The sequence below is a fragment of the Xiphias gladius genome, chromosome 19, assembly GCF_016859285.1.
Source record: "Xiphias gladius isolate SHS-SW01 ecotype Sanya breed wild chromosome 19, ASM1685928v1, whole genome shotgun sequence".
Classification (NCBI taxonomy): domain Eukaryota; kingdom Metazoa; phylum Chordata; class Actinopteri; order Istiophoriformes; family Xiphiidae; genus Xiphias; species Xiphias gladius.
Window position 1 is genome coordinate 10,636,039 of NC_053418.1, and position 24,684 is coordinate 10,660,722.

The following is a 24,684-nucleotide window of genomic DNA, read 5'->3' on the forward strand; positions in this document are numbered from 1 at the left end:
CCGGAGCCCGGCACGACCACGACTGACGTTGCTGTCTTGTGACAATATTGTTTACTGAGGCTGCCATCTTACAAACCGCCGTACTGCAAAATAGTGAGTAGCCTTTGATGATGGATCGCCAGGATGCTACAATCGGTAAATCAAAGCTACTGCATGATACGTCGTCAATGTCAGTGACGCTGTGCATTTTAATTCAGTTTTTTTTTTTTTTTTTTTTTATTCAGCGAGGGTCGCGCGTTTTTGTTTTGTTTTTTTTTTGGTTTTTTTTTTTTTTGAGGGAGGGGGGTTGTTTTAATTTTTTTTTAATTTAATTTAATTTTTATTTTTTTATTTTTTTTATTTTTTTTTTTGTCTCAGGCCTAGCGAGTAATTGTTTAAGAGCGCAGTCGATTCGGGGGCTTGATGCGGATGCTGCTAAAGCCGCCCTTGCCGCCCAGGGATGCAGAGAAAAAGGGGAGAGAGAGAGAGAGAGAGAGAGAGGGAGAGAGGGAGTCGTGAGGGGAGGGAAATGAGGCAGAGCAGTAGATAGATAGGCAGTGTATTTTACTACTACTACTATTCACCCAAGTGGAAGTAAACCTCTAGTAAATGGACTGAGAAGGGGAGGTGCAATGGCATGGCTGCCTATCTATCTATCCATCCATCTATCTATCTATCTATCACAAACCAGGGTGATATGTTAATGTAAAAATGTGATGATGTGAACGTTCACGTGTGAGCAAGCTCTTCAATACGTAAGCTGTAATCCAATGTAGTTGGTGGCTATACTGATGATAGCCATTTAAAAATAATAGCTTAGATACAAACATATTGATTTCTGCAAGCACACTGGCTTCTTATCATCCCACATACATATGTGTTTGTACTCCACTGAGTTGCCAGTTTGTTAGGCAGACAACAGCCAACTGCGAGAAAAGCCTACCCTTGTGATGGCTATATATATTCTGCTTTTGCCGTTGACTCAATTTTGTGGTCATTTCGGAGGCTGCAGTTTGTGGTGACGTTGAATGGCGTGGCATTTGCATTACATACATTGTATTGCATTCGAGGACCTTTTTGCCTTTACTGGACACGAGACAGTGAAAGGCTATACGGTAAAACGCAGGGAAAGAGTCGCAGATGACGTGCAACAGTAGTCCCGGGGCAGGACTCAGACGGAGATGTAGTGGCTATATGGTCAGCGTCCTCAACCTCTAGTCCACAGGACGCCCAATGATGCAATACAGCCCAACTTGACAGCAAACTACAGCCTCCGAATATAAACCCAGTTTTCAGTTTGTTAAGAACAGCCGTCGCTCCTAAAATGAAACTATTTTCGAGAAGTGTTGATTCAACTTTCTGGGCATTTTGGAGGATGTAGTTTTCCATTATCCTGAGAGGTGGTGCTAATATTTTGTCCATGCCGTGATTACAGTAAATCAATGGGGGTAGACTAAATATTAGAAATACTCTGTATAACCAGGGCCAGATAAAACCTGCTAGGGGTCCCTGGGAGAAACACGAGCTGTGGGCCCCTATTGAGCCCCCCTCCACACACACCCACACACACAAACACACACACACACACAGCCAATCCATTTTGTCCAGAGCCCCAGAAACCTCTCTCAACTGTCAGTTAGCTTGCGATTATTTGATTAAAACACAAATTTGTTTATGAATATGCTCCAGGGAACATGATATCAACTGAGAATACAGTAAATAGTAAAGATGTTATAGTAGATTTTGATACAGGGCCCCTGTCTGTAAGACAGGACCTCTAAATTTGATAAAATGCAACAACCATTAGGCATTTACCATTTCAGTTTTTTATTGTGTTTTATTGGTGTATATTATCAAACAAAATTGCAGCTTATCAAATTACCACAAAGTAATTGCGTCACAGAATACTCTCGGCCTTTGCCCAGTCGGTGATCCAACTTTGAGATAACACAATAACACGGCACCACAAACTACATCCTCCAAAATGACCATAAACTTAAATCAACACCTTTCTAAAAAGAAGAACACTGTAACCTTCAAGAAGGTAACATTTAGTGCAGGGCTGCTCTGTTATAATGCAGTGTGAACTCAGAGGATGGACACATTAACAGGAATACCTGTATGCTACAGCCTCGTGCAAAACTAATACAGCAGCCCTGCAATAAATATCTCTTCTGGGTTGTGTAAAATGTTGAGATGCTGATATTGAGTCTGTGTCAGAGAGGTGATTACAAAGCTCTATGGTAATTTTAGGCCAAAGTCTATGGTATTTTTGTGTTGGATTGTACTGTACTTTAATGTAAGGTGTTCCAGTTATTTTGTAAAGCAATCCCATACACCACTAATGGCGACGGCGTCAAAATATACCACAGACTTAACCCTAATGTTCATAAACAGCTCTAAACACATAGTTAACACTTGCCCTATCACCTTAATGCTTCATGAAATCGCAAAATTTTAAAAGAATCGCATATAAACCTGACTTTTAACTAGATATCCATCATAGAAAATGACACATGACTTCCGTGTGGGGTCTCAGAGACCATGGTTTTTCATATGCTCTGTATCTGTGATTGGTGTTTACTCAGCACTAGCCCTCCCAAATCCCAAATAAGTCTATTTGGATTTCTGTTATTTATTACAGTTTTATTACAGTTTGTTCATAAAAGGTCCGACAGAGTTAGGTGGCATTGAGGCCTAATTGACCCCAAATATATGTAATGTCATATAGCATATATATCATAAAGTAGTTCACTGTGCGCTGTAATAACAATGCTTTAGTCACAAATTTTTTATTAATATTACTTCGGGGCTGTTTTTTCTTATTGTATCAGACCTGTTTTATGCAAGTGGTTCTTAACTTGTGTCCACAAAAATACAAAAAAAAACCTAGCAAATAAACTCCTCCACTTCAAAAATGCTATTGGAAACAAAACTCGGTGTCCTTTTTGTTTTAAACTGCATGGGTGTGAGTGACCTCTTCCTTCCTTATAACTGTACACAGTGAAACTCAAAATAGTCAAAAATTACTCACTCCTAACTACAGAAACAGAGATAAACTCCATGATTTGTTTCTACTCGCATCATTGAACTGGAGGACAGATATATTTTTACACCCCATTTATACGTGAAGTTGTCCAGACGTTATCTGACCCTTTTCATTTTTATCACGGTGGGAGGACCACGCTGCCCCTGTATGTGGGCTGGAATCTATTCTGCATTAACTATTATTGTATAACTAGCCATTATGCAATTACAATATTGTATAACTCCTTTCGTTTTTCTGTGTTCCTCTAGTGTGTGTGCCCCCACTACCTGCATTAGGTTGTGATGACCCACACTACTTCCAAATGTATCTGTGACCCTCCCCAATCCTGACTCCTAACCTCTAATCCCTGACCTTTGACCCCCACTATGGGCAGTGTTGGCAGTGGGGTGGCAGGAGAGCAGGAGTTTGCCATGAAGTCTGTGGGCACGAGGACCACCCTGCCCCGGGCCCCTCCTCTCTCTCGCCGTTGCCCTGCCGACCGCAGCTGCAGCGCAGAGCGACTGCCCCGCCCCCCGGCGACTATATCAGACGGGACGGCTTCTAGCGATGAACGAGGGAGTGTTAGTATCGGGACTGGGACCTGTACCGGGACTGATCGGCCCACCGAAACAGCCTCCTCCACCAACACTGAATGTACCATGGCGGCCCCGTCCAACAACAACCAGTTGGAGTGCGGCAACGGAGCGGGCAGGAGGGAGAGAGAGTGGGAGAGGGAGAGGGAGAGGCAGCGTGAGAGGGGGAGAGACAGGGACCGGGACCGAGACTGGGACCGAGAGAGGTTAGAGAGGGAGCGAGAGAGGGAGAGGAACCGGGAGAGGGAGCGGGAACGAGTGGAGAGGGAGAGGCTGGAGCGAGAGAGGGAGCGGGAGAGGGAGAGAGCCAGAGAGAGGGAAAGAGAGAGAATCGAGAGGGAGAAGATAGAAAGGGAGAGGGAGCGAGAGAGGGAAAGGGAGAGGGAGAGGGAAAGGGAGAGGCTGGAGAACGAGAGGTTGGAGAGAGAACGAGAGAGGGAAATGCAGGCTGCAGGTCTAGATCTTTGTGGGAACATTGTGGGCCGAGGAGCAAATGAGAAGAACGGCATTGGAATGAACCAACACCAGCACAGAGAGATGGCAGCCGCCAGAACTGACAGCGAGAACATCCCAGCCAGCCATAACCCTCAACACCACAACCCGCCCAAGATCCTGCCAGTGTCGGGAAAACTGGAGCAGGTACTTCAAGACATAGGACAGTGGTTTCCAACCTGGGGACAAGCATCCTAAAGGGGGGGTGTAAATCCAGTCTAAGGGGTCACATGTTGATTACAGGGGAATTTTTGGAAAACAAAGTTCTGCCGCACAAAAATTACGTTTATTTTTTGGAATGTTATCTAGTCTTTGCTTTTTTCTTGTAAAAAATTTAGTTTAGTTTTACCTCCTCAGGCTTTTAAAAACTATTGAAATTTGAGAAAGGAAAATCACTCATAAGTTGAACTGCTCATAAGGTCTGCAACCTCTGACAAGGGGCCACGAGCAAAAAAGTGTGGGAACCACCAGTGTGGACTAGGTTTTAAACATTGAGTTCAGATTTTTCAAGTCTGACTTAATACAATACTCACATGGATGTTGAAAGACTTGCCATAATCACTCCTCTTCTCCACAGTGGCCCTCAAGTGATCCCTTACTTGCGCAATTCAGAGGGGGGACAAAATTCACAGTCCTTATTCTGTCAAAAAATACATTCTAAATTTCAGCCAAAACTATTGTGAGGGTTCAGCAGTCACAGCAGGGTTAGACTAATCAAATGGGCACCTTCCTAAGTCTTTTTAGTGTAAAATTTCCTCTTTGTGTTATTATCCCTCCACCACAGTTCAGCAAAGAAACAGTGTTCACACAAGAACAGGAAACTTCATACTCAAAAAACTATGACTTTGCAATGCAAAAAATGCATTCTGAATTTCAGGCATTGCTGATTTAATAATCTGAATTAACCTAATCATGTTAGTGTCTTCCAAAATTACAGTCTTTTGCACAAATTGCCTCCTTTTCCCGAACAGTGTTTCCTTGCTCAGCTGTGGTGGAGGGTTAGTGACACCGAGAGGGAGTTTTCTACTAAAACTACTATAACTTTGGAAGATACTCTCTTTATTAGGCTACCTAAGACTGTTGAAGTTACATATTAGCTTCGGCTGATCTTAAGAAAGCTTTTTTTGCACAGAAGGAGAACTGTCAGCCTTGTCCCCAATCTTTTACATTGGAGGGTTCGCCTATGTATAGGAGGAATGAATGTAGCCACCAATAACAGATCGTGGACATTTGAGTATTGTATTAAGACAGACTTCGAAAAAACTAATAACCATCCCTTAAAAAAATGATTTATGCCACCTGCCACACATATTTTTTGCAAGGATCAACATGCCTCAAAAAGTAAATCAGATGCATCTCAAGCAGTTCCAGAAATATCGTAACATGTATAATGCATGTCCCATATTGTGTTATCCTTAACACATCACAATTCAGAATTTTTTCACTGAAATCTTTACTACAGTTATCATCTCTTATTCCGCAGGCGATGCAGAACAACTCAGGCCTTGTTCGTCCCTCTGCCTTCAAGCCGGTGGTTCCCAAGAGCTTCCACTCCATGCAGAACCTGGTGGGCCAGGCAGGAGGGGCTGGGAGCGAGGGCAAGACTGAGGCGAGGAGTGAAGGGTTCAGTGAGGGCAGAGGAGGCAGGAGAGGCAGGGACGGAGGAGGAGGCGAATCAGGAGAGGTTCCAGAGGCCCTGCTCCTGGACCAGGACAGCCCAGTGAGGGTCAGCAGAAGCGAGGGCGGAGGAAATGGTAACGAAGTGGCTCAGGGAGGGATGTCCGATTCAGGGAGAAACTCCCTGACCAGCCTGCCCACCTACACGGGCTCGGGGTCGGGTTGTGGGCCCCCAGCAGTCCTGGGGCCTCTCAGTGCTTCCACCAGCCACATCAACAGGTTGGGCATGGCTGGGGCAGCTGCAGGCCTGGACAAGCTGGAAAAGCCTGGCTACCAGGTATGGTCACCATCCACATTCCCTTAGTCCGGCGTTTAATCCACATTGCTGTTATCATCTATAATGCATCGGGATGTGGTTCCTTCCCCCAGAACGGGCTCAGCGCCTCGGACAGTGGCCGGTCCTCCTCGGGAAAGAGCTCCTCGTCCTATCAGAGGCTGAGCCACCTGAGTGATGCCCCTGCACCTCTACGACCCTCCCCCTCCTCTGATGACATCATCCAGGACCTCGAGGACCGCTTGTGGGAGAAAGAGCAAGAGGTCAGAGACCACTCGGAAATGTCAGATTCGCTGTTGTTTTGCACTTAGGGGTACTCCATCAAAAAGAAAGAGGATATTTGCCAGCATTTAAAGTGTAAGTTCACCCAAATTAAAAAAGTCAAGTGGACATTTTTGGTTTTATTTACCCAGGTGCTAAGATTTCTGTTTCCAAAATTTCTGCCCCCATTGTAACAGTGGAGATGGGTGGAATTTTATTCATGCTGCCCAAAACATTGTAAAATTAAATTCAGCAGCTACGTCTCTTTCCAGAAACAGTGTCCCTGTTACTCTGGATAATCGGTGGACCTCACCGTCACCTGTTTTCGTGGTAACTATTTCTTCAGTATGAAGTAATTCCAATAAAAACTGTCCAATTTAAGGTTTGTGAATAATCCAGGACATTGTTCCTGGACAGACAATTATCCGATTATTATTATTTTTAATATATATAGCCATTGTAATGAGCACCGCAAACAGAATTCCATTTGCCTCCATTATTTTGGGGTGGCACAGAAATCTCTGAGACAGAAAGTTCAAACAAATGTAAAAAAGTGTAATTTGCTACATTATGCACTTATGTGAGTGTTGTAGCTCTTTTCTCTCCAAGGCTTCTCCATGTTCTGTGGCCTGGATTACACAAAAGCCACGTACAAAAACGTACAAAGCCGAATATAATTGTAATTGTAGAAACCTTTGCACATAAAACTGACATAAGCACAGAAAATACAGAGTAATTTTGTTGTAACCTGAGTTAAATGAAATGTGGGAATGAATTATTTTTGTTATGCCGCTCTTAAACTTAACTGGTGAAAAAGGGACACGCATTCTTGGGTCGAAAATAAATTATACTTTGCATTTTGTATTGAAAAGTGTGGCAATCTATCTGTATCGATAGACACCACGAGGTGCTAAGTGAGAATTATTTTTTGTAATGTGGGTGAAATTTAACTTATAACGTCCCCAAACTGTGATGTTCAGCTTCAGATGATAAATGCACTCTAAGCTTCCATACTGCAAATAATGAACACAAGTCAGAGAGCTTCAGGTTGCACTGTTTTCAAACTGCTTATTTGAAGCAAAGCAGTGGTATAGGATTACTAAACCCTCTCAGAGCTTGATTTTTATTTGGTTTAAAAATAAATGCATTAAATTTTAGAAACTGTCTGTATTATTTCTGGGTACTAGAAAAATGTATGGCCTTCGTACAGTTTGTTAGTTTTTCCTGGCAAACTGTATCTTGGGCGGTATTTTTGGCTGCTTTCAACAAAATGCTAATTACTGATAGCCCCGCATTTTGTTATCCAAGTTGGATCGCCTCTGATTTTACTATTAAATGGCTACTTCTTTTCTACCAGGTGCAGCATATGCGCAGAAACCTGGACCAAAGTGAGGCAGCCATCATTCAGGTGTTTGAGGAGAAGCAACGTGTCTGGGAGCGACAGATGGACGAGCTGAGACAGAACTATGCTTCACGCCTGCAGCAGGTGGCCTCACTACACACTTTAATAAGACAAAACAACATCAAGACGTAACTGCACTTTATTCTTCTTTTCTTGCATTTTGAGTCCAAATGTTATCCATGTGAAATCTTGGAAGAAGTGCAGAGTGTGGTCAAAATCTGATACGATGATAGCAGTTTTCGGGGTACGTACACAACAGATAGATGTGGGGGGAAAAAAACAGCTGAAAAAAGTTGAAAAATTTGAGTTCATTCTTACAATCTAGTTTAAAGGTCTGAGAAACTGGAAGTTAACTATCCTGCCGCTAATGTGACATTCTCTGAGTGACATGTTGACCAAATAACAAGCCCAATTAAAAGGCCTTGTGTTATTTTAGTAATTTATATTATTGTAATTGCTATTTGGTATTTAAGTATTCACTAGTATGTATAGCATTATACTCATACTCATCATCTTGAAATTTACCTAGTAAGTGGATCCTAAAAAATAAAAATAATAAATAAAAATTTTCATTTGGGCCCAATGGAATACGAGAGAAATCTGATAGACCACAGTATTTTAATCTATGATCATCTAATAAAATTAACAAGATTCCTGAAATTATGTTGCACTGAAAGCATCAAATACGAGGATGTCCTTTTTGAAGAAACAAGCAACACATGGATAGTAAGAGCAAAGATTTGTTTTTGTGAAAGATTAAAAACTTTTTCGTCACATCTGTTTGTATTGTATGTCTTTGGACCGAGCTGCGTCTTACTACATGGTAGGTGGATTCTGAAAGGCATTTAGACCAAATCTGTCCCAGATAGTCAACACCTATTGAGTTATAGAATCTCGTGGCTTCAAGTACAAGAAGATGGGTCTGTGCATATACAGTAAGTTCCACATATAGATAGATGCTGTCAAAACTTACACTGTATATGTACATGTTGTTTTTTTTTGTTTGTTGTTTTTTTTTTTTGCAGGTTACGCGCCGTGCTCAGCGCTCCCAGACTGCCCTGCAGGCCCAGATAACCCGTCTCTCCCAGGACAAGAGGAGGCTCCAGGAGGAGATGGCAGCTCTGTTGGCCCAGAGAGAGGAGCTGGAGAGAAAGTGTCTGGATTACAGGAAGGAGCAGGCTGACATCTTACCTCGTCTGGAGGAGACTAAGTGGGAGGTGAGATATGAGCATATGAGTTACTGTGCTTGACTAAATCAGTAAAATGTTATCAGGGTTACATCATGGTAAACTGAGCAGCGGAGCACTGAGTATAAGAGTGTGTTTGAAGCTGCCTTTGTCTGTAAGAATGAGTGTACAAGCAACCCACTTTTATGCAGTGGGATAGGGAGTATATTTACCACAGTACGTAAATACTAAAATAAAAATACCACTAACCCACTCACTCATTCCTCGCGTGATAGGTGTGTCAGAAGGCAGGGGAGATCTCACTGCTGAAGCAGCAGCTGAGGGAGAGTCAGGCTGAGGTCACCCAGCGAGCTGGAGAGATGGTGGCCCTGAGAGGCCAGCTGAAGGAGCTCAATGCCCAGCTGAGGGAGCGGGAGGAGGCCATGCTGGGCCTGAAGGACTCCTATAGCACCAAAAGTCTGGAGCTGGAGAAGTGTGAGGGAGAGCTGAGGAGGACTCTGTCGGAGGTAGGTTTTCTATTACACTTTAATTCATGCTGAGAGCACAGGACTTCAGCACTGGGGGTTACAAATAACATAAAAACACAAACAGATGAATAATGTACAGAATTTAATGTAATTTAATGAATATAATTTTTTTTGGCTTTTGGCAATATATATTTATGATACATACTATATATGTGCTTTTGTCATCAGTCAAATTTGATGCTATTAAGTTATTTTTCCAATATTAAAATAATGATCTGGTTGGAAAATCTGAACTATGTCATCAGCGTAGAAATGTTCATCAGTATTTATGGACAAGACATCATGCTCACTGTATGGTGAATGAGACGAAATTGAAAAACGGTGGTCCTCCATTACCCAGAAATGCATGGAATTTACCACACGCTGTAGGATCCAAGGCTTATATAATTCTAGGTCCATTATGAAAATCTTGTGTAGCTGCAGGGAAAGGTCAACTTTATCAAAGGCTTTACAAAGGTCTATAAAAAGACCAATACAATGTTGATTACAATCCAAAGCAGTCAGAATATAATTTACAGTGAGCGAGATTGCAGGATTGGGATGTTTACCACTTAATCTAGATTGCTGATCATTTAATCCTGGAAATCCTTCAAAGGGATTCCAAAAACTTGGCTAGGAGACTAAGACAAATTGGGGATTGGGCAACATTATATATTACAGCTGCAACAGTGTTTTCCTTTGTACTGTATGAACTCATAAGCAGCTTACACAGTTATAAAAATATTTTATATTGGGCATTTCATTACTAAAGAGACAGCAGGTTTAAGAGCAATATCCTTTTAATAAGTACAATTTACAATTTATACAGTTATCAGATGCCGTTTTTATCAGAGCACACAGAGTGAGTTGTCATCTACTACATATAAAATTGAAGTAGATTTTCTATGATAATCTGTACCTATTCCTTTCCTCAGGTGTCCATCCTTAGAGAGAAGCTGGGTGTATTTGAGGCAGAGGTGCTTAGTTTAAAGCGGGCTCTGAGTGAAGTGAGCAGGGGAGCAGAAGTTGTTGTGAGCCCTAACCTAGCTGCCGCAGGGCTTTTGCCACCATGGGGAGTTGTCCACTGCCAACGTAACCCCACTGAGCCCTCGACCAGCTCCCTCACCCCCACCTCTGACACCCTGCTGAGTCTTCAGAGTGATGAAGCCAAAGCCCAAAGGCAGGAGGCCCAGAGACAGGAGAGGCAGCAACGTGAAGAAGCTCAGTGGCGCGACGTGCAGCAGCGGCAAGATGCCCACATGCAACAGGACATCCACATGCGTCAGGATGCCCAAATTCGGCCTGAGGCCCAACTCCGCCAGGAGGCCCAGCTTCGTCAGGAGGCTCACCTCCGCCATGAGGCACAAATCCGTCAAGAGGCCCAACTACGGCAAGAAGCGCAGCTGCGTCAAGATGCGCAGCTGCGTCAGGAGGCCCAGCTGCGCCAGGAGGCCCAGCTCCGTCAGGAGGCCCAGCTTCGCCATGAGGCCCAAATGCGCCAAGAGGCCCAGCTACGTCACGAGGCCCAGCTCTGCCAGGAGGTACAACTGCGTCAGGATGCACACCAGCCACAGCGGGTCCAGGAAGGTCACTGGGATGAAGCAGGGGAGCTGCGCAGGCAGCTAGAGCAGCTGCAAGCCGCATTACGCCTGGAGCGGCAGCAACGGGAACGTCAGGCCCTCAACTTTGACCAGGAGCGACACACCTGGCAGGACGAGAAGGAACGGGTTTTGAAATACCAGGCACAGCTGCAGCTCAGCTATGTGGAAACGCTTCAGAAGAACCAAGCTTTGGAAAAACGTATGAGCCAGCTGGGAGCCAAACCAACCACAACCTCCACCAACACCACTATTACAACTACCACAACCACCTCCCCCACCTCCTCCAATTCTCCACCTCCACCACCAGCCCTATCACCTCTGTCTCCTCAGCCCCTACCCTCTATTCCTGGCCCTATTGCCCTCACCCTCTCTCCACCTTGTGAGGACCAGAAGGGCCCTCCTTCTCTCCACCAGCTTGCCCCTCCCTGGGCAGGACCCTCACGCCTGGAGAGGATAGAGTCCACTGAAATATAGGGACAGCTCCGTCAAACGGTTACAGATTACCCCATTTAATACAAAAGCAGCGACAAGGCCTCTCACACAAAACCACTTAAGCATACTGTTGAAAATCATTTCAGTCTACAATAGAATAAATCGGTACAGTCTGACATACTTTTCAAAGCAACTATAGACACTAAACAGCAACAAAGACCAACTGTAAAATCCAGCATTATCAGTAACAAGCAGATCATCTGCACAGGAAAACTAATTACATTCAGTCTCTCAATGATTTTCCAACTTCCAACTTTTTCAACTAGGCAGCCTTTCGCTCACTACTTGCACACAACTAATAATTAATGTTCATGAAAAGTATGCCCTACTGATGGATGGCGGGAAAACAAAATGTTAAATGACAATGTTTCGATTACAGCACTAATAGAGGGGTCATTTACTGCCCATGCTAGACAAGGACCAAGACAATCAGGGATATTGTCAGAAGTGATCAACAAGAATATTATGCGGTATTTATTCATTGTAAGTCTGTTTCACTGGTAATGTAAAAGTAGAATTAGTGGTCAGAGTGTGTGATGTTAACTTGCATTTTTGGCCAGAGAGCGCCTTATTCCATTCTTTCCAGCATGTATAAGAGAATAAATAATGCTGGGAATAGATGAAAAAAAAATAAAATATAAGAGTATGATTCTTATTTTCAGCGCTTTAATAATAATATCAGCAAACCAGTTACACAACATCATTACACATGACTGGACTATTTCATTTAAATTCCAGCAGATGTTGACATTAAAGGTCACACAGTCAGTCCGTGTGACCTTTAATTCTTGATTCATTTTTTAAAATCGCATCATGCACGGGGTCCAACACGCATGACCCATTTAAATACATCATTAAGACCAACAGAGTTTATATTTTCTACAAATTGAAATAAAGGGATATGTTTAGCAGGTAACCAACCCCAACTTAATACAGAATATGTTCGAAGACGTGGGAGAACCTGGTTCGCCTTCACTGCAGATCGTCTGCTGTGACTAAAAACGAACGCTAGAGGTCACTGGAGGGCTTTCACGGCGCTCCCAACTCAAATTTCCTCTGATTGAGCTGCGAGGAGAATGTGAATGGAAGCACACAATTTGAATTTGATTATTATGATAATTGTGTCGTTCACTTTTTTGCATCCACAGCCAAGAAATCTGAGAAAGCAGTCAGTATCCCCAAAGTTAAAAAAAAAAAACATTTTATAGAATGTATGATAGACTAGAAAGAAATACTTATAATAGTTATAGATTGTAAATGTGTGTATGAGAGAGCGTATGTGCGCAAGCGGGTGTGTGCATGTGTGTATACTTATGAAAAGCTTCAGCTTATGAGATTGAGGAAATAGAGGGACTAGTGGCAATACAGCAAGCGAAGATATATTAAGAGCAGAGGGATTTTCTTTACGTACAGGAAAATGTACATCAAAGCTTGACACAAGAGCAGTGAGACCGAAATGTCAAAACTGAGGGAGTCTGTATATCCTGGAAAACTCTTCTTTCTTCTGTATAGTTCATTTAGACAAAGCAGGGGGAGAAGGAAGTTTAAAAAAAAAAAAAAATCACAGAAGTGGGGGCTCTGCCTCTTAAAAGGGAGCATTCAGGCTAACTGCACTATGTAGTGTCCTACACACAAGTTATGATGTACAGTAGACTCAGATGTGAATATCATGGCTTTTATATGTGTTGTTTATGCCAGCATACAAAGATGTTGCTCAAGAATATTAACTTATCTCTAAGGTATTACATAGTATTATCATCTTTATTACTGTTATTATATTATGGTGAACTGACAGAGAAAATATGTGCCATTTGAGCTTTCCTTTACGTGTTTTTTTTAACTGTGTAGATAGCCTACTGGCCTACCATAATGGTGCAATCATAGCAACCCTGTCCAAAAATGATGTTCCTTTTGATGTAGGTGATAAATGTAGTTACAGTAATGCATTGTTGAGAGAACAAAATGCTACCGATTTTATACATGTTTCAAATTTATTGTTTGCATTTATGTTACTAGTACTGTTCTGGCTTGATTAAAACCACCCCTCTGTTAAAATTCAGCAGAACTAATAAAGATATGTGAATAATTCAGCACTTTTTGTCGTCACACAAATTATTTGTCCTGTGGTTAAGACTCACCTGGAGTTCAAGAGTTGACGCTGACGCATTCCGCTCTGAAAAAAATTTACCAGAGGAAATATCCCTCCAAACAGTGTGTTTTTTATCACAAGGGTTCCCACCATGAGGCTCAGTATTCTCTCATGGAGTAAATCTCAGGGGTCACAAGATGATTAAAAACTTGAAAGAAGAGGAAGAAAAAAAAAACAAAACATTTTTCTGCTTTAAAAAAATTAGGTTGATCTTCCCAGACTTTTGTCTAGTCACTGCTTTTTCTCTTATTTGTTACACTCCCTGTTAGGACTATCACTGTAATCTTTGGTTGAAATAAAAGTAGCAATACCACACTGTACTATACCCCATTATGAGAAAAAGTCCTGTATTGAAAATCTTACTTAAGTAAAAGGAAAGTATTATCATCAAATAAGTTCCGTAAGTAATTAATATATCATTTGTTATTTGTTTATTAGTACTGATAAGTTAACACCCAAGCAGCATTTTAATATAGGTATAGAGATAATTTTAACTACTTTATGTGCTGTTGAGTACATGGGTAAATGTAACCCCCCCGGACCTCGCCGTATAAAATCTGTAATCATATGCAACCTGTGAGGAGGGGCTGCAAGAACAGGAAGACATAGCAGTGTTTTATGGATTCACAACCCAAAAAGGTCTGGAACCGTTGTTCTGTCACACAATATAAGGGGTACTGCTATAAAGAAAAAGTGCAATAGTGAGTAAATAGTCCTCAAGCCAAGGAATTCTGTGTTCTTCCCTGGTAACAGCATGCATCCTACTGAGGTGCCCTTGAAATGTTACAAGTGGCAGGGCTACATCTTGTAAATATGAGTCAATAGTCTTGCAACAGATGGCACGACCCCCACAGACCCCCGATCCCTTATTCATAGAGTCAGTCCGGGATCACATGAAGAGACAGCAGACATATAAGGAACACACCAAAGTCAGCAGACGAGCAATTTAATTCAATTTGTTCTTTTTTAATTAACTCAACAGCCGTCGCATCCCTCGGACACTGACAAATTTTTGCAATTACAAATGTGAACCATGTCCCTTCTCGGCATCCTTAGTTGTACCGGGTAAGCTAGCTAGTGGCTAACAGCTATTAGCTACCTTCAGAGGAGCCAAAAAAAGAGTCGTAACAGCAAAGTTTGTCAACGAACAAGCAAAGTAAGCTTTGTCAACTGCTTTAGTTTAAATTAAAATTACAATTTCAGTCTGCTTCCGCATTAGCAATGTTGAGCGTATTTGAATATTTGTATTCCAAAACATACTGTTGGATCCGCTAGAAGCGATACGTTCCGGTTAGCTTTGGAAGAGAAAACAAAATGTAGTTAAATGTTTTTACCGGTATCGTATATGTGGGGCTCAGAATCTCCAACATCAGGGCCAAGAATGTTTTTCTGTAAAGTGAAATACGACGTTATCAGTCGGTTTGTTCGGTGAAATGTAACCGCCAGTAGTTTCCAGTAGCTCGATGAGAAATGAACCCATCATAGCGCTCAGGTATCTGTAAAATTAACGTAGTCTTAATCTTCCAGTTATTCTCTGTGATAGATTGATCGTTTGATCAATAACAATAATCCTGCTCTCATCTCAAAATCTGAAGACATTCAGTTTACTATCAGACATGATATGAAGAGGCAGCAAATTATCACTTTTGAGAAGCTGGAACCAGCAACTGCTTGGATTTTTTCCTTGAAGACTGACTAAAGCGATTAATCCATTGTCTAAACAGTTACCAATAAATTTCCTGTGCATCAGTAGAATCGATTAATCGACCGATTAGCTGTTGCAGCCGCCGCTGGAACTATCTAACTTTTGGAATTACAGCTTGAAACATTACTGAGAAGATTACTCGATTATCAGAACAGTTGCTAATTAATTTTCTTTCAGTCGACTAGCTAAGCTATTAATTGACTAATTGTGCCAGCTCTTATTTATGATTATCTGATTAACCATTTGGTCCATAGAATATTAGATTATAATAAATAAACGTCCATCACAGTTTCTCAGACCACAACTTGAGGTGTTCAGATTGCTTTTTTTTTTTGTCCAATGAACACCCCAAAACCCAAAGATGTACAATTTACAGTGATTTAAACCCAGAAACAGCAGATGCTCAAATTTGAGAATGTGAAAGAAAACAAGGAATGTTATACATTTTACTTTGATAAATTACACAATTGGTTAATCATTTATCTGAATTGTTGTTGATTGTATGTAGACTGATTAATCAACTAATTATTTCAGCACTAGTTAGTGGCAGCCACAGAACCGAACTGCTTCACAGTGCTTCATGGATCATTTATTTTCTACGTTGAATTGCCATGAATTTGCTCATTTTATTGTATTATAACTAACTGACCAGATGTCAAACATAACTGATAGTCATTTTCACTACATTACGTCCCACTGTATGGCCACACCTCCTTGAACTGACTTTTGAAAATTGTTAATGGGAGGTCAGTCAGGCAGTCATTCTGTGAAGGTCATTTTGTTATGTGGTCAGAGATCTTGTGGACTAATAGGTGTAAACGCAACAAAAGTTGTATTCACTGAATCCTTCATGTTGCCCTGACCTATAGGTTGACTTTAAGTGAAGCAAGGGGACTTGTATAGCTCTAAAATCAGTTTGTGTCTTCGCAGGTTGGAGAATATGGTTGTGAATCTTTGTCTGCCACACTTTCATACAACTATTGATTGCAACAAGGTGCGATACATTTCATGGACCTATCATGTAACTATACCTTCCTCAAGCTAATTTTTTATTAACATGTACAATTCTTCCCTGACTGTTCTAATAATTTTGGAGTGCAAAACTACTGCAACACCCAGGTGACATGCCACTAATGTTAGCAACAATTACTTAGGACATAAAACAAGCTGAAACCCTCATTTCTACACTGAAGTAGTGTGTTATGAGTGCACAGTTCACCTTATTTTCCCCCTTTAAAAAGTTAAAGAATAAGTCCATTATGTGCTGAGACGAAAAGGAAAATCATCGTACATGGACACAAAATTGCACAGGTTGGAGGTGGAGGACAAAGACATGGAAATAAAGAAGCAGAGGGACAAAGTAGTGTGTGGGAGACTGAATCACAACTGACCTTGTTATGTTCTTTTTATTTTTTTATTTTGTAATCTGATCGTGGCTGTATTTTCTCCAATCTTGAGATGGAAGATGTTCTTTCACTTCCTTCCTTCCAGTTCTTGAAGTATATGGAGTTGAATGTGCTGGTCTTTTCCACATTACCAATGTAACAAGTCCCTGAAACTTAAAAGTTTTCCAGAATTGGTAGTATTTTTTGTGACATATTAACAACATGCCTAAAATTAACTAATAAATCAACATCGCTTACTGTATAGTTAGCATTGTAGTAAAGAAATTTCACTGGACAGACAAGTGAGGTTTGCAATGTAGTAGTGCAGTACCTGTTCAAAACGTGGTTGTTATCTCATTAATAGTTAAATATCTTATTCAATTATCTAATCATCATCATCTAATTTCCACATCACTGCTGTGTTATGTTATTAATAATAATAATAATAGTAATAATTATAGCCCCTATTTGTCAGATACCTGATCAGAAGATACAGGACCACAAATTCAAAAGGATTGCTGAGACACATACACTCACTCACCAATTTATTAATTACACCTAGATAAAATTAATGCAGTGTGTTACAACGGGCCTGCAATAAATCCTCCCTTCATGAGGATTATAATGTTCAGTTTGTAATGAATCTATTTGAAAGAGGTGTTGATTTATTTTAATGGTCATATTGGAGGCTGTAATTTGTGGAGCTGTTGAACTGCACTGGGTTATATTCAGAGGTGTTCCTAATATTTTATCCATCCCATTTATAAGAATTAAGGTCAACAAAATATTAGGGATACCTCTGAGTATAACCCAGTACAGACCTGACAGCTCATGAAATTACAGCCTCCAAAATGACCATTAAAATAAATCAACACCTCTTTCAAACAGATTCAATAAAAACTGAACATTATATTCCTCATGAAGGAAGGGTTTATTGCTGGACCGTTGTATTATACTGCATTAGGATTTATTCAACACCAAAATTGTCACCACCACAAATTACAGCGTCCAAAATGGAGGCTGTAATTTGTGGTGGTGAAAATACATAATTGAAGTTTGAAGTTGACCTGACCTTGAAGTTTTCAATAAAATTGAAGGACAGACAGACAGAGATTTTTCAATTTATTAGCAGGGATACACAATAAAAATCTACACCTGATTTCGTAAATGATTTCTTTCTGATGACTTATTTGCTAGCATTTGAGCGCAGGGGAGGCGGGAATGCTGACATTTTTTCATTTTTCCATAATTGTTCAACTGCAGCTGTGTGCAGATGGCTATGATGTCTCAAACCTTGTGTCAGCTGACCCTGCTCTCCGGAGGCAGGGCTTCAAGCTGGAGTACTTTCTACGTCCGCCTGTACAGGTAAGATGAAGCTGTCGCATTTTCGTAGAGTTGATCTGTTTTGCGGAGAGTTTGAAGAGTGGATTGAAACCACCGTCATGACTGTAGCTTCATATTTGACACACATGAGATTGGAATGAATCTTCTCATCCAACTTTTGGCAAGAAAGTGATTAGACATACTTCTCAAAATGTTGAACTATTACTTTAAAGGTTATTACTTGTAGTCTAATATATGTAAAGGTCAAAGTCTGGCCTTTGACAAACTAATTCCAGAGGGGTACCACTTCCTTTTGATTTTTGAAAATGAAATTTGAGAAAATGTTATATTTACCCAGATAATAATGAGCCATTATATATAATATAAGGAGAGGTAGCTAATTTTTTTTCTCATAGTGTGGACTTGGCCTCTATCTTTAGATATCATTATCCTTCATTTCTCATCATCTTTATCTTTTCTACTGGGAGGCTGGCGTAAGTCTAAAGTTAAATTAACACCAAATATGCATTCATATCCCTATAATTAATAAATTAATGTAAATTTTTTCCTCCATACCCCTCAGGTGACGTTGAAGTTTGGCTTCCAGGTGGAGCTGTGCAGAGTTGATGTGGAGCTGTGGCCCTGGGGTATGGACCGAGGACAGGCCTGCAAGAGACTGGAGATCAGCACCAGCTCTGATCCGATACCTGCCCACAATTTTGGTCAAGGCCATAAACATGTTCAAGAGAAGAAACAAGTGCAAATGCAGGTAAAGGACCAGAATGAACAGAACAAAAAAAACAAGCAAGAGTATGACAGTAAATCTCGCCGGGGTAGTGGCCACCAGTGGAGTCTTCAGGCCCAACAGTGGGGCGAAGAGACTCTAGATGGGCATCAACATATAGGGCATGCATACAGGAGGCAGATGGCCAAAGAGCATGCTCAAACAAATGCTGGATCGAGCCCACCTGAGCCAGAGTTTAGACTGGTAGGTCGTTGCGAACTTAGAGAGGAAACCCAAGTCTGTTTTTCGCGTTCAAATTTTAGTCCCCGGCCCCCGTTCCTCTCTCCAGCTCCTCCGCAACCTGCAAACTGTCGGCAAGAGGAGCTGTGGAACCGGGGTCTGCCCTCATTGGGCGCTGTGACGCAACTACGTGTGACTGTGCCATTTGGCGGTGCAGCATCTGCCCTGGGGCTCAAGGCTTTGTCTGTGTGGGGACAACCTGCTCGCTGCTGCCCTACAGAAGAAGTGGAGAGGATTAAAAGAGTCCTTGAGGCCAGTGAAAGACGGCTGCCACGACCTGTGTTTTTTGCCCCCACTGTCAGAAAAACCAAACAACCACTGCCTGCAGCCACACCTCCAAGGTATGTTTGCGAAGCAGTCGTTGGGTTTAATCTCCTTCATACTGTAGATAAAATAGTGCTTAAAATATTAGTTTTCTTACGATTCTGATAATCATCTGTTGGTTTTTTGTTTGACTCCAGCAATCTTTCAATCCCAGAAGAGTTTCTTGACCCAATAACCCAGGAGATAATGACAATGCCTATGCTGCTGCCCAGTGGTGTGTCAGTGGACAACACCACTCTGGAGGAGTACCAGAAGAGGGAAGCCACTTGGGGTCGACCCCCAAACGACCCCTTCACTGGGGTCCCGTTCAATTCAACCTCCCAGCCTCTTCCTAACCCCCAACTGAAAACCCGCATCGACCACTTCCTACTGCAGAGAGGGGAGGTGAGGAGGGACGGGATGTTGGGGAGACAAGGGGAGGGAGGGAGTCCACAAGCCTCAAGACTTCTAGTTTCCAAGGTAGACGGACAGTCCCAGAACTCTCCGTGTCTCAGTGAAAGCTCAGTGAACAATACTGCTATTCAAAATAATGCTGACACTAGAAACTCAAAGAGGACTGCACAGATAGAAGACACTGGATTAGGACATTCATCAGATAATGGGAATCATACATCTAACTCTCAGCCTCTTACTGCAGATAGTACATCACAGTTAGATAGAAGGAAGAAACGAGATCTAAGTGGAAATTCTAAAGAGTCAACGGAAGAGTTAACGTCTGAGAAACAACTACTACCTCAAACAAAAAGACCAAGAAATGATGTCTTTTCAGGTGAGTACGATATTTTCTTTAAAAGTAAGATCGTAAAACATGCGTTTCGTTTTCTATGTCTGTGTTTTATCTTCTTTCCTGCTGACTTGTCTGTTGTGTCGATGTTTGCTCCTTCCCCTTACAGCTTCAGTCCCCAGCTGCAGCTCCCATGAGCAGCGTTTGTCAGCCAGCCTGGATGAGGCCCTCTTCTCTGCCCTGCAGGGCCGGCCCTCCTTCACCTCAAACTTGTCCCAGCAGAGATGGGTTACTCCTGACTCTGAACCCCTGAACACGGCACAGCAGAGCCAGAGTCCAGGCACTTCCATCCTCTGTACAGGTAGGATTTGTAAAAATCCACTCTGAAACACTATAGGCAGTATTCCAAAAAATTTTTTTTTAATTTCACAATATACTACTGGTCACAGACGCAGGATCAGTTGGCAGAAACCTCAAACCAGGACCCAATGCGACACCATCCATCAAGGCTCTCAGTTGCGAGCAATGCAAGTGCACAATTTCTGGTACTTTGTAACGTAAACACCATATTTCTACTGTTTACCCGGTGATCATTGCGACAAAAGATAAAATGATTGCCATGATGACTTTTTAGAGTTGCGATATCCTTCCTTATAGTATGATAAACTACTGTGCAGTGATTTGGCATTTGATGAGCTTTCACACACATGGATCTGTTATTTAAACTATTATTATTTCACGTCTCACTGGTACCCTAAACAGCACGCCCCAACCAATGCACCCCCTTAGCATTGTTTTAATGCTCGGCTGTTTTTCTATCATTGGTCAGTTGAACTGCTGGAATAGCTTTCTCAGTGGCTAACCTAATGCTGCACTTCCCGCAAACAAAATGGAGTATAGGCTTCATAAAGTTTCCAAACAACCCCTTTTAAATTTCTGTATTAATTTTTACACTAACAGGAGCTTGGATCGACCAACATTCAGCACAACTAGAAGACATGTTGAGTTTTTTCTGTCCCGTAAAAATGTTTCTCACAAACACAAGTACAAAACCCTTGGCAGATTCATTGTTGAGAGGCATGCTGGGGTGCAGGAAATCAAAAACTGAGGATCTAGTTGGTTAAGAGAAAGGCATAAACCAAAGACTGAATTTACAACACATAACAAAAGAGCCCCTGAAATGCACAGAGAGACACAAAGTAATGACTTTATGAGAGGAGTCTTTGAAATCGGAAATGGTTTAGTCTTTCTGATGTGTAATCTTAAATTAATATAAATCCAATGACTTTTTGATTAATTTTCCCTCACATTTGCTTGCTAGGTGAGAAGACGTGCTCTGCGTGTTCCTGTTCCGTCTCTGTTTACTCCACATCTGTATCATCCATCTACCGTCTAACCTGCGGTCACTTGCTCTGCCGTGCCTGCCTGCAGAGGCAATCACATCTCCTAAACTCTGTCACTGCAGTGTCATCCAGTCACATCTTGTGTCCCACCTGCAAAAGCCCTACCCCACGCAGTGACATCATACGTGTGCATCACTGACAGATTGCATGAAATGCAGAGCTACGCCTTCAAAGCCTGTGAAGAAACGAGGAGGATTGTTCGCAAAGAATGTAATATATATATATAGATATAAAGTCTTGTTCTCTTCTCTTCCACCCCCTCTCCCCGTGTTAGTCGTTTCATTGAGTATTGAAGTCTAGTTGCAGCCACTGTTCCGCAGCCTATGTGGAGACCCTGGATGTGTAGATGCGTTGTGGATGCACAAAGAAAAGTTTGAGAGACAGAAACACTGAGAGCAAGAGGCCGGCAGAATTAATGTGGAAATCGAGTCGACCCAAGGCTGCGTAGTCATTGTGCAGAAAGAGATGGGGGTCACCCATAGCTGATCAGCTGACCCCCTGATGCCATGTTAGCCCTGTTCTTATCTCAGGCCCTCCCCCTCTTTCCTTCTTCACTCCATTCACCACTGTACATTCCCTACACTCTTGCTTAGGTTTTGTTGTCTTAAGAGGGTAAATGCAGGCAGAAAATGTAACGGTAAGGACGACTTCTAACTGATTATGTACCACTTTGATTATGTTTTTGGTGTGTTAATATTAAACTGTATATGCTGGCATGAATACCAACAATGGCAAGTGTTCATCAGGTAGCATTGAAAGGTGCCGTGTTGGGAAATAAATGTGTGCACCATGTTTCCCGGCAAAGACTACATGTCCTCCAGAGTGTCCTTGCCAACATATTCATTTTCTGTCTTAACACTTCACCGTAATTACCTCTTATGAGTGTGTTGTTGTGTGCACAAAAGGGTTAAAGAGAGAAAAGTCAGGAAAAAATGGTATTTATTGGGCTTTACAATCACAAACAGCATAATTTATATGTTGGTTTCCCTGACAACATTAAGCTTAACCAAGGTCATGATCCTGTATCCGCTCAATAAGAGCACAGACTGGAATCAGTTGTTCTGAATGTGAAATCGAGACATCAGCTTCACTGTTTCAGCTCCAAGTGGGAGATAAAGCACTTTAATGATACTAAATCATACCATGTATTTGAGTGATATTAACAACTGCCTCTACTTATCTGATTGACTTAATACACTCACATGTTAAACCTTTGGTTGCACTTTAAAACCTGATGCTTATTTTTCTGCTTTATATTTGTGAAATGTACAGTTAGGTCCACAAGTATTAGAACAGTGACACAATTTTCATAATTTTTGCCTCTACACCACCATGATGGATTTGAAACAGAGGCATCAAGATGTGATTGAAGTGTAGACTTTCAGCTTTAAGTCAAGGTGTTTAACAAAAATATCACATTAACCGTACAGGAATTACAGCCATATTTATACATAGTCCCTCATTTTCTGAGGCTCTAAAGTAATTGGACAAACCAACATAATTATAAATATAAGGATTATTTTAAATACTTGGATGAAATTCCTTTGCAGTCAATGACTGCCTGAACTCTGGAACCCATGGACATCACCAAAGGCTGAGTTTCCTTCCTTGAGATGCTTTGCGAGACCTTGACTGCAGCCCCCTTCAGTTGCTGCTTGGTTGTGGGTCTTTCTGCCCTCAGTTTAGTCTTCAGTAAGTTAAAAGCATGCTCAGGGGAGTTGAAGTCAGGTGACTGACTTCACGATTAAAGAAAATTCCATTTCTTTGCCAAGTTAAAGAAGCTCTTGTGTTGCTTTCACAGTATGTTTTGGGTCATCCATCTGTACTGTGAAGCACCGTCCTGTCAGTTTAGCAGCATTTGGCTGAATCTGAGCAGACAGTCTAGCCCTATACACTTCAGAATTTATCCTGCTACTGCTATCAGCAGTCACATCATCATTAAACACCAGTGACGCAGTTCCATCGGCAGCCATACATGGCCATGCCATTACACTGCCTCCACCATGTTTGTTATATGCTTTGGATCATGAGCCATTTCTTCCCTTCTCCATACTCTTCTCTTCCCATCATTCTGGGACAAGCTAATCTTGGTTTCACCTGTCCAGAGAATCTAGTTCCAGAACTTGGCAGGGTTTTTAGTTGTTTTCTGGCACAGTCTAATCTGGCCTTTCTGATTTTGAGTTTTACCATTGGTTTTCACCTTGTGGTTTACATTCATGAAGGCATCTCTTGATTGCAGACTTTGACAATGGGATGCCTGCCTCATTTAGAGTGTTCCTGACCTTGCTAGAATCTGTGAGGGGTTTTTCCTCACCAAGGACACAATTCTGCAGCCATCCACTTTAGTTGTCTTCCAAGGTCTTCCAGGCCTTTTGATGTGGCTGAGCTCGCCAGTGCATTCCTTCTCTTTAAGAATGTACCAAATTGTTGACTGGGCTACTCCTAAAGTTTCTGCCATTTGTCTGATAGGTTTGATTTGTTTTTTCAGACTAATGATGGACTCCTTCATTTGCATCGACACCTCTTTGGACCACTTATTAAGAGTTCCCATGAACAGCTACCAAATACAAATTCAACACTTGGAATCAACTCCAGACCTTTTATCTGCTTAATTTGTCATGGAATTACAAGGGAACGGGCTTCACCTGGCCCATGAAACTGATTGTCAGTCAGTTGTCCAATTACTTTTGAGCTCCTGAAAACGAAGGTCTATGTATAAAAATGTCTTTAATTCCTAAACGGTTAATGCCATATTTTTGTTGAACCCCTTAAATTAAAGCTGAAACCCTACACTTCAATCACCTCTTGGTGGCCCTGTTTCAAATCCATTTTGGTGGTGTACAGAGGCAAAATTACAAAAATTGTGTCACTGTCTAAATACATATGAACCTAACTGTATATTTATCTAAAGATTTATTACAGGTATCAGGAGTCGTTTCTATTTGTTGGAGAGGAAATGTTTTCAGATTTTTATTTTATTTTTTTGAATTTCATGTTCAGGAGTACAGTAATGCATGATAAAACCACATTTTGTGTTTATTAAGTGATAGGGCTTGAATGCTGTGGTTCTAATTAAAGAACTCCTTCGCACTTGAACCTGCTGCCTCTGATGCTCAGTTTTGCAGTTTATCATTTACTTGTTAATCAGCATCACA

At 41.6% G+C, this 24,684-nt stretch overlaps 2 protein-coding genes across 2 annotated transcripts; both read left to right on the forward strand.

Annotated features, from left to right (window-relative positions):
• Positions 1-4,113: 4,113 nt before the first annotated feature.
• lzts3b (leucine zipper, putative tumor suppressor family member 3b) lies at positions 4,114-11,474 on the forward strand. Its single transcript, XM_040156281.1, has 7 exons — positions 4,114-4,239; positions 5,576-6,046; positions 6,139-6,306; positions 7,662-7,790; positions 8,732-8,923; positions 9,169-9,399; positions 10,335-11,474. Exons 1-7 carry the CDS (start codon positions 4,114-4,116, stop codon positions 11,472-11,474), a joined length of 2,457 nt encoding a protein of 818 aa, XP_040012215.1.
• Positions 11,475-14,513: 3,039 nt separating this feature from the next.
• On the forward strand, positions 14,514-22,846 carry ubox5 (U-box domain containing 5). Its single transcript, XM_040156282.1, has 7 exons — positions 14,514-14,797; positions 16,277-16,340; positions 17,995-18,096; positions 18,638-19,419; positions 19,540-20,171; positions 20,296-20,487; positions 21,448-22,846. Exons 2-7 carry the CDS (start codon positions 16,287-16,289, stop codon positions 21,666-21,668), a joined length of 1,983 nt encoding a protein of 660 aa, XP_040012216.1. The 5' UTR covers positions 14,514-14,797; positions 16,277-16,286; the 3' UTR covers positions 21,669-22,846.
• The last annotated feature ends 1,838 nt before the right edge of the window (positions 22,847-24,684 follow it).

Excerpts from the sequence above, each read along its gene's own strand:
- lzts3b (XM_040156281.1), top strand. The coding sequence starts at position 4,114 with ATGAACCAACACCAGCACAGAGAGATGGCAGCCGCCAGAACTGACAGC. Across the intron at positions 4,240-5,575 it reads TGTCGGGAAAACTGGAGCAG|GCGATGCAGAACAACTCAGG; the intron begins GTACTTCAAGAC and ends CTTATTCCGCAG. Across the intron at positions 6,047-6,138 it reads TGGAAAAGCCTGGCTACCAG|AACGGGCTCAGCGCCTCGGA; the intron begins GTATGGTCACCA and ends TCCTTCCCCCAG.
- ubox5 (XM_040156282.1), top strand. The coding sequence starts at position 16,287 with ATGGTTGTGAATCTTTGTCTGCCACACTTTCATACAACTATTGATTGC. Across the intron at positions 18,097-18,637 it reads TTCTACGTCCGCCTGTACAG|GTGACGTTGAAGTTTGGCTT; the intron begins GTAAGATGAAGC and ends CATACCCCTCAG. Across the intron at positions 20,488-21,447 it reads CACTTCCATCCTCTGTACAG|GTGAGAAGACGTGCTCTGCG; the intron begins GTAGGATTTGTA and ends TTTGCTTGCTAG.